At 46.2% G+C, this 15,769-nt stretch overlaps 1 protein-coding gene across 1 annotated transcript in view; it reads left to right on the forward strand.

The window, feature by feature from the left end:
* The first annotated feature begins 8,797 nt into the window (after positions 1-8,797).
* The window catches only part of tgfbr1b (transforming growth factor, beta receptor 1 b), a 56,850-nt gene continuing 49,878 nt past the window's right edge, over positions 8,798-15,769 (forward strand). The window contains exon 1 of the mRNA XM_080193598.1: positions 8,798-8,905. Coding sequence (XP_080049724.1) covers positions 8,830-8,905 — 76 coding nt within the window. The 5' untranslated portion in view covers positions 8,798-8,829. The remainder of the gene's footprint in view (positions 8,906-15,769) is intronic.

A 15,769-nucleotide genomic window follows, 5' to 3' on the forward strand; every position in this document is an offset into this window, starting at 1 on the left:
GATTACTCTGGCAAAGCTCTATAAGCCTGTGGGAGTTTGTTACTCACAGCATTTAAATTATTTCCTGGCTTTTAAATTCAGTGTCCTATGCAAATCGTAGAGAGCAGAATGTTCTGGTGCCCCACTGCCAAGTTTGTAGGACATAGCTGCCCATCACTGACTTGCTCCTCATTTAACAGCGAGTATTGGAAGCATCAGGCAACACACCCTGCCCTTGGGCCTACTGAAATGCTTCATCCCATCCCCTCCTCTGTTTTACCTGACGAAGGGGCAAACCCCGAAAGCTTGTGAGTTTACGATCAAATAAATTGGTTGGACTTAAACCTGGTGTTGTCAGACTTCTGAGTCTGTTTTACCTGTGGCAGGGGAGGCCAGGTAGATAGCCTGGCAGCTGGTGTCAGGTAAGCGAGCGGAGGATCTGAGGTTCTTCTTTGGGGGGGCCCCATGTGCCCAGCAGAGGCAGCCTGCACCCTGCTCCCCCCCACTCCCACCCTAATCCTCTCTCTCGGCCTCTCAAATTGGGTACCTCAAACCCACAACTATTGCGAGCTTACTGAAGCCTGCCAGTCAGGCCTGCTAGGATTGCCAACTCTGGTTAGTTCTAGAAACTTCCATTCCTGGAAGTTTTGTTACGTTGCCTCATGTCGCTATCCACCCCACTTCCACAATCCCACTATTGGTAGTTCACCTTTATGACAGCCATCTTCCTGTACCAAATAGAAAGTGAACTGAGTCTTCAGCCAGGGGCTAAGACCTCACATTCTATACTTATTATATATAATCTCCTTCTGATTAATTTTCGAAAATTTTAAAACTGGACAGTGACCTTTTAAAATGGCTGAAATCATGTTTTAAAGTTTGAAGTTCATTTATTAGTGTCACAGGTAGGCTTACGTTAATACTGCAGTGAAGTTACTGTGGAAATCCCCGAGTTGCCACGCTCTGGCGTCTGTTCGGGTACACTGAGGCAGAATTTAGCATGGCCAATGTGCCTAACCAGTACGTCTTTCAGACTGTGGGAGGAAACCGGAGCACCCGGAAGAAACCCACGCAGACACGGGGAGCGCAAACTCCACACAGCTCGAGATCCAAGCCGGGAATCAAACCTGGGTGCAAGCCACTGTGCCACAATGCCACCATGTCTGTCTGTGATCCTGAACAAAAGGGGGCCATTTGGAAGTGTTGATGAAATTAGCGTCTGGTTACCTCTGAAAAGACTCTAACAATCCACTTGTGGGCTGCAGAGATCAAATTTAAAGGGAACAGCACAAAGGCCACCTGCGTTTCAGAACCCAACAGTAGTCTGCTAGGACAAAGATCCCTGTAACCTTCCTTTCAATTCTTATTAGGTGGGACATTTAACAATTCTGGAGACCCAGATAAAGGAGTGTTTTTGTTCAAGGTGGTGTGGAGAGTTGGGACTCATGTGGCATGATCCACTAATTGGGATAACCAGTTATATTGAATTACAAAGCTCAGGCTGCCAGTTTTCCAATGTGCAAGTCAGCACAACAGAAATGGGGCATTGTCCAGGTTTGAATACCTGGCTCCCAGTTATACTGCTTTGACTGGAACCTCTGTACCATGACCAACAAAACCAATCGGTCCCTCTTTCTGAAAGTCTACTGGAAAAGTGAGTTCTTCAGCATCAGTTCAGCCTGTTGACATCTCTGTGAAAGAACACACCAATGGACTTTGAGTCTAGAATTTGGACACATATGAAACAATAATTCTTTTCTCTATGGTCTTTGCCTTGTAAATATTCCTTTCTCTACCCCACTCTTTTACTATAGGTGTGCACACAGGATGCTACTTCAGAGCTACTTTTTCAATGGAGTCATACAGACTCGAAAGAAACTCAGGCCGCAATTCTTCCAAAAGCGCTGAATTGGCAGAAAAGCTGTTCTAGATCCCAACTATTTTATCAGTTTAGCCTCTCACCTGAATCTCCGCACTCTGTGCACTGCAGAGCTCCCAGTTGTGAATCTCATTAAAAACCTAGTGGGTCGGGGCCTATTCGCGCCGGAGTCTGGCGGTTCTGGAACTCTGTGCATGCCCTATGGTCCCAGGTATCAGTCTACCCGTTATCCGGCCAGCCCAGGACCCCCGCAGAGCTGCCCCACAGCCACCCCCATGTCCTGATCACAGCCCCCCAAACAGTTCCTGGCCATCCCTGACCACCTCCCCCCAGCCCCGAAACGCCCCAATGTCCAACCCATCCACCCCCAGCAGTGGCGATCCTCCCCCTTCACCATGGCATATCCCCCACCCCATTGCTGATCCCCCACCTGTACTGGATGCAGGTCCCCCACCCCCCAGCCCCTGCTCCCGCCCACCCCGGTCACTGGATTCCCTCCATCCCAGACCGATCCTGGTGCAAAATGGCAGCGGGACACCCCCCCCCCCCCCCCCCCCACTCACTGATCACCCCAGGCCCTGCCCACAGTAAGTCCCACCCCTTGGCACTGCATGATGCCCGGTGCAAAGGTACCCCCTGGGCATGGGCACTTTGCCTCTTGGGCAGTGCCAGGTGGCATAGGCTGGCACTGCCAGGGTGTCCACGCCCTAGAGGCACCATCCTCCACCACCCATTCCCCTGGGGTCCCCATGCCCCCCCCCCCCCCCCCCCCCCCCACCACAACCTTTCATTCCAGCGAGGTCTCCCGCTAGTTCCCCAACCGTGGGGAGCCAGTCTCGACCTTGCCGGAATGAAGCACTCCTGGCGGGGTGGGAGATTCAATCGGGACCCAAAAGTTCCTGATAATTAGATTTAAAACATATTTAAAGTACATTTTAAAAAGTTTCAAATTACTTACTTGCCTTCCTGCTGGTTTGCAATGTGATCTGACCGGTGACTGTTCACGGGCTCTGGGAGATGCACACGTGTTCCCGGCACATGCGCAAATCCCGGTACAAGGCCAGCGATCCACATCTCCCACCACGACCCACCAGAAAAATCGCAGGTCACGATGGGAGAATCACGGCCTCTGTTTCTCTCTCCACAGGTACTACCAGACCTGCTGAGTTATTCCAGCATTTTGTTTTTTTGGATAAAAAAAAATCAAACAGAGACCAAAACGGAAAGCTTGGTGGCTGGAACAAATTTTAAACATGACTAACTTACCACGTTAAATTCCTTTCCCCAACACCAAGAAACTGGCATCTTCTGATGCCCAAACGTGGACCACAAAGTGACATTTGAACAGTGAGACTATGACAGTCCTCAGCACAGAGGAAATGAAAGCTGTGGCCAGGGTGGTGCAGTTAGAACTGGCCAAAGGAATGAACGGATCGAGCTGTTTGTAGGACAGTTGGATCTTTTGTTAACCACCAGAGCAATTAGGTTCAGTGCCCGACTATGACTCCCCGATCCCTGTTTGAGCTGGAAAAGTTCAGAATGCAGCTGGAATGCAAAGAAAGGGAACAAGAGGGAGAGAAAGAATTCTCTCAGAATGGAGTGGGAGGAGGAGGACGAAGGATCTGTGTTTGCAAACCTCCGTAAGGTCCGCAGAGAATCTGACACTGTTTCAGGCACTGTCATGATAGGAGTTGTCCCTGAACCACCAGTAACAGGAACCGATTTGCTCTTTGGAAACGGTTTGTCTGCAGCAAGGTGTTAACCGGCAGTAGAAGAGAGGCCAAAGTAAGGAGCAGAAATCTCCAGGAGGGCAGAAAGCCGGGGAAGGTCCAGAGGTCCAAAGAGCGCCCATAAATGTCGAGTGAGAGCTCCTTCAAAGAAGCTAGGCCAAAGCCAGGCCAGTGAAGTTAAAGAGGTTCAGGAAAGGCCATAAAGTATCCCAGGATTAAATCGGAGCAGACAGGTCCAGAGCGGGGAAAGAGATCATAAAGGAGATGTTCCACGTAGCCAAAGAGTTTAGAGGAAAGGTTATTTAACCAGGAAAGGAAAAGGCTAAGGACCTCTCTGAGCTGTGGCCAGCAGAAACCTTCTTTCCCACATTAGGGAGTATCAAACAGAGCAGCAGTCAAGAGTGAGATGCCTCACCCAGATAAAAAGCCGCAAAGACGTGCAGCTGGAGCTGCACTTCCACTTAAGGGTAGTAGTGTTCTGAGGGACGTGGAACAAGTTAGGAGAGTCAAAAGGTCCCAGCTAGGAAGCCATTGATTGGTCTGGCCGACAGCTTTACGGCAGATTTAAATGGGGACCAGGAAAGTTCTCAGATTTGACCAGAAAGTGTGACTGTGATGCCTCACTTAGTTGAAAAGCCACCAGCTGATCATTCGCCAGACTGTTCCAAAAAACATAGAGCTAATACCCAACTAATTAGCAGAGGGATCTCAAACAGATTGGATTCCATCCTACCCCACCTTCATGTAACATTGCAAGGTAACCTAACAGGGTTTTCCACTACATTTAAAATGATCCATAGCAAAATACCAGGCTGCAGCACTGTAGACCTAACTGGTATTGATGCAGGAGAGGCCCCATCCAGAAAGCCTCCTTCCTATCAGCAAGGCTGGCCCATGTTCGTAAGTGGGCTGCCTGCAAACCGTCATGCCAACTCAAAGGTTACAGAGGCTGATACCCCCTCCCAGTTCTATTGGCACCCGAGCAAGGTGCTGAACTGGAATCCCCTAATGAGACCAAGACTCTTTAACACATCTCCATCTCCTGGTGATCAGCCTAACCACAGCCTCCGGGTTTGAACAGCCATGCACATGGCTGTTACCAAGATAGACAGGCTAAGCTGAACAAGAGCAACTGAGCCATGTGAAGAAAAGAGCTGGCACACACAGAGTGATATACCCAGCATTCTCCTGCAGAGAGCCCAGAGCAGCTTGGCAATCACTCACCCTGGGTGCTAACCCCCGCCGTCAGAAAAAGCCTGCCTAGAATTTCAAAGCACCGAGGGATACTATTCTGCCCACTGTGTCTCTACTTCTTTCCAGAACAATCCAAAACTAATCCCACTACCCTAATTTGTCCCCACAGCCCTGTATATTTTAAAGTTTATTCATTACAGTCACAAGTAAGCTTACATTAACACTGCAGTGAAGTTACTATGAAAATCCTCCAGTCACCACACTCCAGTGTTCGGGTACACTGAGGGAGAAATTAGCGTGGCCAATGCACTTAACCGGCACATCTTTTGGACTGTGGGAGGAAACCGGAGCACCCGGAGAAAACCCAAGCAGACACAGGGAGAATAAGCCGGGGATCGAATCCGGGTCCCTGGTGCTGTGAGGCAGCAATGCTAATCACTGTGCCACCGTATCTATCTCTACTTCAAATCTGTACCAATGTTTACAAAAAAGATGCAATGATCTCTTTTCCAATCACTCCCTCTGGAAAAAAGAATATTTCATACTTTGCATTAAAGTATGTTTTCCTAACTTTCCCTTTGCAATTTTGGTGCCAATTTTATATGAATGAATCTTGATTAGTGTCTCCCCAATCAGAAGAAACAGTCTTTCACTATTCACCTTGTTAAAACACAGATTATTTCTACAAACCACTATTAAATTTCTTCTTAGTCTGCCTTACTCCTGTGGAAATAACTCTAATATCTTAAGTCTCTACTCAGGTCCGTAGTTTCCCACCTCAGAATTACCTCAGTGAATCTACATTCTGCGCTGCCAAAGGTTTTAATATAATTTCTACAATGAGATGCTCAAACTACACAAAGTCCATAACACTGGCAAAATAAATGATTACCACAAATTTATCATTGAAGGAACAGCGATATAGTTTCAAGTCAAGATGGTATGTAGATTGAAGGGAAAATTTCAGGTGATGGTGATCCCATGTGCCATGATCCTACTGCTTGTGTTCTCTCTGGTACATCCTCCTTTTCCAACACTGCGATATTTTCCTTAATTAATGCTGTCAAATGCCTAGGACTATTTAATAGCCTGCCCTTCTTTGAGCCAGGTCTGCACAATCACCATAACATCAAATTTCCCCATGGCTATCTGCACCTGCAACTCACAAGCTTTATCTACCACACTGTGCATTTACATGGGCAATAATCCTCATTTAGATTTTATTACTTATCGTCTTACTCTGACTCCCACCTAACAACCAGTCTAATTCATCCTCACCAAGATTTATTCTCTCTCCCCACTTACAGCCAGCCTCTCTCCGCCCACTTGCACCCAGTCTCTCTCATTTAAGTTAAATCTTGCACTAGCAAATGGCCCGGTGAGGAAATTGATTCCGCTTTCAGTTTAGCTGCAGCCTGTCCGAATGTACAGGCCATATCTCCCCTAGAACTGATCCAAATGTCCTGTCCTCCTCCATCATGTCTCCAGCCATCTACTCAGCTGCTCCATCCTCTTATTTTTCTAATCACTTCTCCATAGTAGCAAGAGTAATGAGAGCATCCTGTTGCTAATTTTTGATCTATTATTGTCACATGAAAAGTATTGTTTCTTGCGCATTTCAGACAAAGCATACCGTACATAGAGAAGGAAAGGAGAGGGTGCAGAATGTAGTGTTACAGTCATAGCTAGGGTGTAGAGAAAAATCAACTTGATATAGGATAGGTTGATTCAAAAGTCTGATGCCAGCAGGGAAGAACATAAGAACATAAGAAATAGGAGCAGGAGTAGGCCATCCAGCCCTTCGAGCCTGCCCCGCCATTCAATAAGATCATGGCTGATCTGTCGCTGCTCAGTTCCACTTTCCGCCCTCTCCCCATAACCCTTAATCCCCTCTCTTATCAAAAACCCATCAACCCGCGTCTTAAAAATATTTAGCGAGGCAGCCTCCACCACTTCAACGGGCAGAGAATTCCAGAGATTCACCACCCTTTGAGTGAAGAAGTTCCTCCTCAACTCCGTTCTAAACCGCCCCCCTTTTATCTTGAGGCTGTGCCCCCTAGTCCTATTGTCTTTTTTGAGCGGGAAGAGTCTTTCCACCTCTATCCTATCCATCCCATTCATCATACGTCTCAATGAGATCTCCCCTCATTCTTCTAAACTCTAACGAGTACAAGCCCAGTTTATTCAGCCTCTCCTCATGGCTCAACCCCCTCAACTCCGGTATCAGCCTAGTAAACCTCCTCTGCACTCCCTCCAAGGCCAAAATATCTTTGCACAGGTGCGGCGCCCAAAAATGCACACAGTACTCCAGTTGCGGCCTCACCAATGCCCTATACAGCTGCAGCAAGACCTCCCTACTTTTATATTCAATCCCCTTCGCTATGAAGGCCAGCATCCCATTCGCCTTCCTGACCACCTGCTGCACCTGCAAGCTGGGTTTTTGCGACTCATGCACAAGGACCCCGAGGTCCCTCTGCACCGTCGCCTGCTGCAGTTTTTCGCCCCGTAAGTAATAGTCCTTCCTACCATTCTTCCTACCAAAGTGGACCACCTCACACTTGCCAACATTAAAGAAGCTGTTCTTGAGTTGGTTGGTACGTGACCTCAGACTTCTGTATCTTTTTTCCAATGGAACAAGGTGCCTAGGTCCCCAGATTTTGTCTGCAGCACCACAACCCTTTTTCTTCTTATATTGTTGTGTGAACTACTGGCTGTTCACCCTCCTCCCCCTCTGATTTCAGCTTTCCAGTATCCACAATATTTTGCTCTTGATTTGATTTATCATTGTCACATGTATTTGTGCACCGTGAAAAGCATTGTTTCTTGTGTGCTACACAGATAAAACATACAATAGAGAAGGAAAGGAGAGGGTGCAGAATGTAGTGTTACAGTCATAACTAGGGTGTAGAGAAAGATCAACTTAATATATGGGAGATCTATTCAAAAGTCTGATGGCAGCAGGGGACAAGCTGTTCTGAAGTCGATTGGTACGTGTCCTCTGACTTGTTTTAGGTCATGATGTGGAGATGCCAGCGTTGGACTGGGGTAAACACAGTAAGAAGTCTCACAACGCCAGGTTAAAGTCCAACAGGTATATTTGGTAGCAAACACCACTCATTTTCTGGGCTCTGTCCCATTCACCTGACGAAGGGACTAACCCCGAAAGCCAGTGAGTTTACTATCAAATAAATCGGTTGGACTTAAACCTGGTGTTGTCAGACTTTTTACTGACGAAGGGGCAGAGCCCTGAAAGCTAGTGGCGTTTGCCACCAAATAAATTTGTTGGACTTTAACCTGGTATTGTGAGACTTTTTACTTGTTTTAGGTCATCAGAACTGGGGGGGAGCTGGAGGAAGTGTTTGGGCAAGTGAAGCAACTGGGCAAGGGGGGGGCAGTGAGGGAGCAGAGAAACAAAAGTCTTGATGGTGCAGGATAAAGGAAGGTGATAATGAGACACTAAACAAACACTGGATCCTCCATCAACTGGAGGCAACTCCGTCAACAAGACCAAGGATGGAGAGCCCCAAAAGCCTGAGCCAATCAGGAAAGGCCTATTGTAGGGCAGTGCCCCTGTGGTCAATCCTCCAATCACAGGACACGTCTCATTGAGCACCGAAGTGGGCAGACTTTGGCCAATGGCCGAGGGGGCAGAGCCGCACTGTCAACCAATCACGGAGAGAGCGCCTGGACACGACCGAGAGCAACAACCAATCAGAAGGCAACCTCTTACGGGTCACGCCCACCTTCCGTTGCCGTCCAATGAGACCCCGCCTCCCCTCGGCAGTCCCCTCCAATAGGAAGACGGATAGCACGACGGGGCGAGCCAGAGAGTGGTGCTTTCCCATTGGGCCCGTCACCGACCAATGACCCGCCGCCTCCTCCCACCTCGGCGCCAGGAGCCAATCGGAGGGGTGGATGGATGGTGTGGGCGGGGCGGCGGGACCAGCCAATGGGGGGGTGCGTCTCATGCGGGGGGGGGCCCCTGCTGGGAGCGGAGAGGGGCAGCAGCGGCGGCGGCGGCGGTTAGCGGAGAGCGGCTTTGTGGACATGGCCGGGGCTGGAGCCTCCCGGAGCGCGGCGCTCGGCTGCCTGCTGCTCCTGATCGGTACCTCCGGAGTGCTGGGTGAGTCATGATGAGGGAGGGGGGAGATAGCGAGAGAGAGAGAGAACAACAACCCGCAGGTTGGTGACCCGCCCTGGCAGCTTCCAAAACATGGCGAGGGGCTGCGGCGGGAGGTGGGGGTGGGTGATGATGGAGGAGGGGCGTTATTGTTCAGGAGAGGCCCGGGGCTGTGGAAGGGGGGGGGGGGAGGGGGGGGTACTGAGAGCGGCCTTGTGAAGCAAGAGAGCCGGCTTTGATTAACACGCTGTCCCCTCTCCGCTCTGCGGGAGGGCGGAGGTATTCCTCCCCCCCCACCCCCACTCTCAGTGACCCTGAGTGGGGGGGGGAGAAGCAGCGGCCCTGGGCCCTGGGCAGGATGTGGTTGCTAGGGTACAGCCCAGGGCCCGCCGTGCTGACCACTCTCACTCCAACAAAAGGCAGCAGGATTTCATAGCTGCCCACTTGTAAAGAGCAGTCCTCTCCCCCCCCCACCCACCCACCCACTTTGTGCACCCCACTCCTTCCACACAGGCTGGCTGCATGCTCTCAGAGTGGGGTTGCAGAGGTTAGACGGTGGTTCGGGACGAATTGCTTTCTTTCTTTCTTTCTTTCTTTCTCCTCATTCATCTGACTGCCAGAGTTTGAATAAAACGCCAATTGAGAACGCCAGAAAAAAAAAAGTTGCAGACGCTTGGAAATGTAGAGTAGGGAAGTTAAGTTGTGTATGTCTGCGTTGTGGGTTTTTTGTTTGAAAAAGAGTATCAGTTTTTGTGGTTACACATGTTCCTTCAGCTTTGGAGAAATAACTTGATAATAACTGTGGTGCAGGATGTAAAATGTACCTTTGGAAATGCAGAGCTAGTCTTGTGAGATGGTCCATTCGATTTTGATGAGTTTTGTTTTTGCCTGGCGTTCCTTTGCAAAGGTTGACCGATTTCTTTCAAACTGATGCATCTTCTCAGACTGTTAGAACAGTTGTCTGAGCTGGGTTTGATTCCCTACTGTTGCTCATTGTAGCATTGCATTTTCGTAACGTACTATTAAATAATTGAACTTGCATTGATGTGCTTCTGATGTAAAGAGAAGTCTCACGGTACGTTCTGAATAGGTGCATTGCCTAAGCACATTGTAAAGTAATTTTGAAATGGTTGGATCCGAAAAGGTGATACTTTCACATTTTATGTGCCAGTGTATGAGCTTTCTAAGTAAAGTTCCGTTAGTTTGATACCTGTCAACCAGCTGCCAGTGTTTACAATTGTCAAACACGATTTCTTAGGTGAAGATAATCTCTGAAATGCTAAAAGGATAAACTAGATCTAAAAGTCTGCTGTCAGCCTACTGAAACCAGAATCAGCAATGTGGATGTTCTGTTCCAGAATCTGAATTACAAAAATATATAAAAGCTCTTTTAAGGGCTGTTAAAAATTATTTGCAAAAATGACTGAGTGTTTCAGTTCAGCCACAGAATTGCCATTTCTGCAAATAAAGTTCAGTGTATAAAAGCTGATCATACATGTGTATTAATATTCAGCAGTGTGCGATTACATAAATATGTGAATATTAGAAGCAGGTTGAGGTTTAATCCCTCTTGTTTCAGATGCATAGCTAGAGCATGATAAAGTTGTGATGCTAACTTGTACTTTGTGTAGCAAACTCCTTGGAGTATTAATTCTACATTTATGTTGACTTGTGTTTAAATGTAGAATTAATACTCCAAGGAGCTTGCTTCACATTTCCACTGGTTTAAACCAGTAATTTCTTGTGCATTGAATTTATGTCCACGGTTTTTGGTGTCAAACTGCTCTACTAATAGCCTGAGAAGGTCACTCAATTTAAAGAAATCTATCATCCTTTTCAAAGAAACTTGAGTTTTAAGTGTATAGTGTCACAGCATGGAAACAGGCGCTTTGGCCCAACTTGTCCATGTCGCCCAGTTTTTATCACTAAGCTATTCCCAATTGCCTGTGTTTGGCCTATATCTTTCTATACCTATCTTGTCCATGTAACTGTCCAAAAGCTTTTAAAAGACAAAATTATACTGTCTCTTTACTACTATCTCTGGTAGCTCATTGCAGGCACTCACCACCCTCTGCGTGAAAAAATTGCCCCTCTGGACTCTCTTGTATCGCTCCCCTCTTTCCTTAAAGTTATGCCCTCTAATGTTAGACTCCCCTCCCTATCTTTGGGAAAAGATGTTGACTATCTAGGTGATCTATGCCCCTCATTATTTTATAGATCTTTAAAATCATCCCTAATCCTCTACGCTCCAGGGGAAAAAGTGCCAGTATGTCCAGCCTCTCCTTTAACTCAAACCATCAAGTCCGGGTAGCGTCCCAGTAAATTGTTTCTGACTCTTTCTAGTTTAATAATATTCTTTCGATAATGGGGTGACCGGAACTGTACTCAGTATTCCAAGTGCGGCCTAATCAATGGCTTGTACAGCTTCAAAAAGACGTTCCAACTCTTGTATTCAGTGTTTTGACCAATGAAACCAAGCATGCCTAATGCCGCTTTCACCATCCTGTGACTCCACTTTCAAGGAACTGTGAACCTATACCCTAGGCCTCTGTTCTAAAACTCCCCAGTGCCCTACCATTAACTGAGTAAGCCCTGCCCTGGTTCGATCTATCAGAATGCATCACTTCACATTTATCTAAATTAAACTCCGTCTGTCATTCGTTAGTCCACTGGCCCAATTGATCAAGATCCCGTCACTATCCTACATAACCACCTTCACTGTCCACTATGCCACTAATAGTGGTGTCATCTGCAGAATTACTAACCATGCCTCCTAAATTTTCATCCAAATCATTAATCCATTTTCCTTGAAATTGTACATATATGCGGTACTTAACGCCAGGTACATGTTGTACCTAAAGCAGAGGAGTCTGCTACAGGTAAATAATTTAGATTCAAAGGTAACTTTGTCGGTAAACCACAGTTATGTAACACACACTTTGTGTTGCGTCTACATTGACATCTTGATGTTTGGTATTAAATGATAAGTTAAGATCATGCGTTATACTAGGTGGAGTTCGGGGCATTGTGATTCTGAAGTGGCTATGTTGTGTCTGACCCTAGGCACAATATGTCCAAGCTCAGCTATAGTATGATCATTGTGTAGGAAGAGAGGCATTGTTTGGAGGTGTGGAGAAAAGAAAATTGTAGGAGAAACGGTATTAAGGAGTATGGAGCAGTAAGCTGTTGATGGCAGAGGAGCTAACAGGAGGAATTATAGACTGGACAGCCAAATTAAAAGTAGTCGGTAACTTTGGACATAAACAACTCGCAAGTGATAACTGATAGGGTGTGGCAGAAAAATGGCATGTGTGAGATTACTTGCTTGAACAGACAAGCGCTGCTTCCGTCTCATCCTTGTATGATGTTTATTTGTGCTAAACACTTGGAGTAATCTTACTGCGTTAACAGTAATATAGGGAATACCTGTGCAACACCGGGAGGCTTGGCTGTGCTGACAAAATATAATCTTGGTGATTTACTGAAATGCTGAGTTTTTCTTGGGTGTTATTGATGCTGTAAAACAATGGATTGTGTGGCAAGTGAGTTTTGGGAATCTTGATTTGGTCACAATTTATGACAGACAATGCATAACTTTGTGTATGTTTTGCTGTTTTTTATGTTGGTTCAGGAGACTGATTTTAAATGTGGGATAGATGAAAATGGCCTAATTGGGATAACTTATCAGATACTGAGTTGCAACTGCAGATCTAAGTCCTATTGTGCACCTGGGATGGTGATGAGAGGTATTCACATCTAGGATTATAATGGCTGCTCTGATTATCTTTGCAGTGGACAGGCATCTTGGGAGAGGGTATGATGTTAGGATATGATGTTAAGGTATGAACTAGGGGAGTTTAAATTATTCATGGCAAGTTGGTTTGGGAGAGGTCACTGCTGTCCCTACCATCTTGTTAAGAGGATCTTGCAAAGGCACTGCCAGTGGTAATTTTCCAGTACTTTCACAGGCCTGCTGTAGGTTGTCCACATTTCCAAAAAAAATCTTAGGTGCTCAGGGATCGCTACTGCTGGTAAACCAGTCTTTTTCTTGGGTTTGAGAGCCATCCTCCAATACTGTATTAAAATGGGGAAAATACAAGAGAATTGGTGCAATGACACAGTCTTGTTTGACCCCAGTTGTCTGAGATGGGGTATATCAGGAACAAACCATATGTGTTGCATTGCCGTGGTGGTGAGAACATTTTTTCTCTTTTGGCATCTCAGCTGTATTAGTCAGTCTATATCCAGAGCATCTTTGAGAACATAAGAACATAAGAAATAGGAGCAGGAGTAGGCCATCTAGCCCTTCGAGCCTGCCCTGCCATTCAATAAGATCATGGCTGATGTCGTGGCTCAGTTCCACTTTCCCGCCCTCTCCCCATAACCCTTAATCCCCTCGCTTATCAAAAACCCATCAACCCCGCGTCTTAAAAATATTTAGCGAGGCAGCCTCCACCACTTCAACGGGCAGAGAATTCCAGAGATTCACCACCCTTTGAGTGAAGAAGTTCCTCCTCAACTCCGTTCTAAACCGCCTCCCCTTTATCTTGAGGCTGTGCCCCCTAGTCCTACTGTCTTTTTTGAGCGGGAAGAGTCTCTCCACCTCTATCCTATCCATCCCATTCATCATCTTATACATCTCAATGAGATCTCCCCTCATTCTTCTAAACTCTAACGAGTACAAGCCTAGTTTATTCAGCCTCTCCTCATAGCTCAATCCCCTCAACTCCGGTATCAGCCTAGTAAACCTCCTCTGCACTCCCTCCAGGGCCAAAATATCCTTGCGCAGGTGCGGCGCCCAAAACTGCACACAGTACTCCAGCTGCGGCCTCACCAATGCCCTATACAGCTGCAGCAAGACCTCCCTACTTTTATATTCAATCCCCCTCGCTATGAAGGCCAGCATCCCATTCGCCTTCCTGACCACCTGCTGCACCTGCAAGCTGGGTTTTTGCGACTCATGCACAAGGACCCCGAGGTCCCTCTGCACCGTCGCCTGCTGCAGTTTTTCGCCACGTAAGTAATAGTCCTTCCTACCATTCTTCCTACCAAAGTGGACCACCTCACACTTGCCAACATTAAATTCCATTTGCCATTTCCTGGCCCATTCGCCCAGCCTATCTAGATCCTTCTGCAGACTCTCCACACCCTCCGCACAATTTGCCGTTCCCCCAATCTTGGTGTCATCAGCAAATTTCGACACCCTGCACTCGGTTCCCTCCTCCAGATCATCTATATAAATGGTAAATAGCTGAGGCCCCAGCACTGACCCCTGGGGCACCCCACTAGTCAAAGCAGTGAGAAAATCTGTCGGCAGGAAAGAGCAGGGGGCCATCAAGAATTGGGTGTGTTTCTGATTTGGAGTTGTTATTGTAGGCTGAGAGTGACCCTGATGCTCAGGCTGTGAAAATACAAATTCATGAAGTGTTCAGATAGGGCTGGAGGGTTTGCATTGCCGGATGCTATTGGACCAAACCCCAAGGAACCAACCCGTCACCTTGGAGGATAATCTGGAAATTAAGAAGAATTGGAAAGAATTCCAGAGAACTGTGACACATCTTTGTTTGGTTCTACGAGAATTGAGTAACATCAGATAACTGTGACATAGAAAAAGAGTTCTCGGTTGAATAGGAAGTGTTTGGCTTATAATCTTTATTTAATTTGAGTGCTTATAAGATATGAGGTTAAGTTAATAGTGCTTGTTTGTTTTACTTTGTTAAAAGATTTTTCTGATACACAAAATAATGTTGTGCGGTCTTTTCGATGGATAACTGAATTTGAATTTCTTTTGAAAGTTATCGTCTTCATGAGACCATAACAGCTCCCGTTGTAAGCATTTATAATGATGATGTGGAAGCAAAGCAAGATTAATCATTCATTGTATTGCAGCATAACTCCTGGTACTGGATTTGAATATATCTCAGAATTGTGGAGTGAATGTCTTTGCCCCTTGGCTGTCGAGGTCTTGATAGATTTCTTTTGAGGTTTGAGTCCACAGCATGGAACTGTCTTACTATTTGGAATAACCCATGAGTCTGAGTGATGAGGACCATTCGTACAGCTTGTCTGGAAAATAGGATTGCATCACTGCTTGGGTGTTCATATGACTCCTAATTTTTGGACACAGTGGAAGGGTTTTACTTCTAGTTTTGTTGTTCTGAGAATGTTAGTGAGATAAAAGTAAAAACATGTTTAATTTCCTCTTAATTATTTCTCATTACAAAGTGCTCCCTTTATTTCTGTTCCTCTTGCGGCATCACAAAATATTGATGGTATAAGACCTGGCAAGTGGATGTGTTTAAATCTGAAGTGAAATATGGGGTTTCTCTTAGATACTATTACTGTTCGGTGGTATTGTAGTTTCAGTTGGCTCTATGGTGGTGAAAAGTCCAGACAAAATTTGGGCTTTTGTTAACATAAAACCTGTAAATTCAGTGGAAATTGTTTATCCAAATACTAGCTATTTGAATTGGCTGGACCTAGCAGCATTCTACTGTATAACAATTTTCCTATTGGAATTCTTATTTAATATGGTTAATCAGTTTCTGAGCAGAGATTGTGAAGTTGTTTTGATTAAACATGCCTTGCTTTACAATGTACTCCTGAGCTGCAACAGAATTGCAGCTTTTATTAAGTTCCTTTTAAAATGACTTGTTTAAATAGTGTGTTTACTTAGTTTCTTAATCCTCTGCAGTCCTGAAATTTGATTTGAAGTGCATGGTGAAGTCTTAATTTAGTTTTTAAGAGCTGTGGAAGACTAGACAGATTTCAGTGACTCATGCTTCTGTTGATCTGAAATGTTTGTCTATACCATTACTATAGTGAGTGGTGTTGAAGGCACACTCTGTTTCACTCAATCCTGCACCC

This window comes from Carcharhinus amblyrhynchos, chromosome 8, assembly GCF_965287045.1.
Source record: "Carcharhinus amblyrhynchos chromosome 8, sCarAmb.v2.hapA, whole genome shotgun sequence".
In the NCBI taxonomy this organism is placed as follows: domain Eukaryota; kingdom Metazoa; phylum Chordata; class Chondrichthyes; order Carcharhiniformes; family Carcharhinidae; genus Carcharhinus; species Carcharhinus amblyrhynchos.